The 2,010-nt window shown below is 40.8% G+C and overlaps 1 protein-coding gene across 1 annotated transcript; it reads right to left on the bottom strand.

The window, feature by feature from the left end:
• Positions 1-650: 650 nt before the first annotated feature.
• LOC143583356 (uncharacterized) lies at positions 651-1,307 on the bottom strand. Its single transcript, XM_077065675.1, has one exon. The coding sequence runs from the start codon at positions 1,305-1,307 to the stop codon at positions 651-653; it is 657 nt and encodes a 218-aa protein (XP_076921790.1).
• Positions 1,308-2,010: the final 703 nt, after the last annotated feature.

The raw sequence follows: 2,010 nt of genomic DNA, 5'->3' as shown, positions 1-2,010 counted from the left end.
ACAAAAATCACAAAAATTCTTTTTGTTTAAACTAGTGTTTTTAAGAAAATCAACAAAAGTAAGTTTAATATTTGAAGCATGACCCAATCTATTGTGCCATGTGTCCACCGTTGTCATCATCACCTTTCTTGTGTCCTCCGTCATCCCCATCATGTATATACCTTTCTTGTAATCACCCACTCCAATCAATGTCCTCGAACTCAAGTCCTACATGACACAAAAGTTAACAAAAAACGCTACAGCACATTGAAGTTCTTATGATAGTTTACTAACGGATAAAGATTGCATTTGAATTTGGGAACATGAAGGGCACCCTTTATGGTTATTGGGTAAGACATATTCACCTCTCCCTTCTACGGCAATCGCGTCATCGTTCGATATGACAACAGGGGGTTCCTAATGTTTTTTAATCTTATTTTTAGGAAAAAAATCGTTATAAGTTATGTGTTCGGTGGCACCCGAATCAATAACCCACTTATCTCCTTGGCCTACCCATGTTAGCAGCCAGTGCAATTTCTTCCTTAGTTGTGCTCATCTTGTCGCCGAAGATCTTCATTAATTGTTGGTATTGCTCGTTTGTTAAACCCAGTATTCTGCTCGTCTCCCCCTCAACACAAGTGGCACTTGATTTTCCTTTTTCTTGTTTCCATTTACCCGGCACCATTTTGGATACCAATACGCTTGAAACAACTGTATCTATTATGACCATCTTTACCATAAAAATCACAATGTTTTACCTGTTCACCAAAACCATGTTTGCTATCTTTATGAGAGAACTTGTTTTGTAATGAACTTTGGTCTTTCTTCTTTGGCACAAAGGCTTGAAAAGCCGTGGAGTCGATGGCTGGTCTTCTTTGGCTTGAGATGACTCTCAGTTGTTTATCTTCGAACACAAGGAGGTAGGCTGTATTGAGGGGTGGAATGGGCTGCATGGCAAGGATTTGTGTACGTATTGTTCCGAACTCATTGTCTGACCCAAGAAGGAATTCATACAATCTTTCTTTGTCCTTGAGTTCACCGAGTTTCTTTTCGATCCCGCACTTGCAACAGTTACAGTTGCATACGGGGATCAAAAGCACAAATTGTGTTTCGTCCCAAATGGAACATAGCTTTGTGAAGTAAGCGAAGACGAATGTCCCCTCCTGCTTGATTGTGGTTAACGCTTGTTTCAATTCATACGCCCTTCGTGCGTTGTCTTTTCCGAACCGTTCCTTTAGATCGGCCCAGATTTCTTGCGCCGTAGAGGCACATTTCACACTCGTTCGTATTTCTTTCTCCACAGTTTTGTTCAGCCAACCCTTAGGCATGGTGTCGCACCGTATCCAACCCATATATATAGGTAGGTGAGTCGGGCTACGGTTTCTCGATCGACCATCGATGAACCCAACTTTGTTCTTGGTAAACAAGAAATTTAGCATTGCTCGAGACCAATCCTTATAACTCGCGCCAGTGAGGACACCGTTAAGGTGTAACTGCGTCGGGTAGTCGGAAGCATGCATGTAATATGGAGAAGTGTGGTCAGATGCTCCTCCATCGGTCTTCTTTTCATCGTCGCCAGCATGGCCGGCTGGAGGGTGGCGCCGGTCGGACCGCTGGCCGAGGCACGTAATTTTTAGGGGCCAAAACTTTTTGTATCTATATTTTTTATATATACACTTAAAAATTTAAAACTTAGATAATATGAATTGTTTTTACCATCTTATAATTATTGGGCCCAAAATTCTTATTTTATCCATAATCCATTTAATAAAGTTTAAATTAATGGGCCCAAACTAAAACTAAAATAACAAAAAGTTGAATAAAAACCCGATGCAAAATGAAAGAAAAAGTGGTCTATTGAAATTTCTCTTTGATTCATTCCTTCTTTGTGAATGCTGAACAGCGACCAACCTAGCCGACCACCACTATTGGTTCGTTGTTAACCATCAGGCTCCTCCACCGTTGACCAAGCTTGCTACCAAAGACCAAGCTATTTTTTTCCAATGCTAGGAGAGTTTCACAAATCATAGG

The sequence above is a fragment of the Bidens hawaiensis genome, unplaced genomic scaffold (genome assembly GCF_021521415.1).
Source record: "Bidens hawaiensis isolate Kalapana, Puna unplaced genomic scaffold, B.hawaiensis_p1.1 tig00032368_1, whole genome shotgun sequence".
NCBI lineage: Eukaryota > Viridiplantae > Streptophyta > Magnoliopsida > Asterales > Asteraceae > Bidens > Bidens hawaiensis.
The sequence above is the reverse complement of the archived record's forward strand: the minus strand, read 5'-3'. Positions and strand labels throughout refer to the sequence as shown.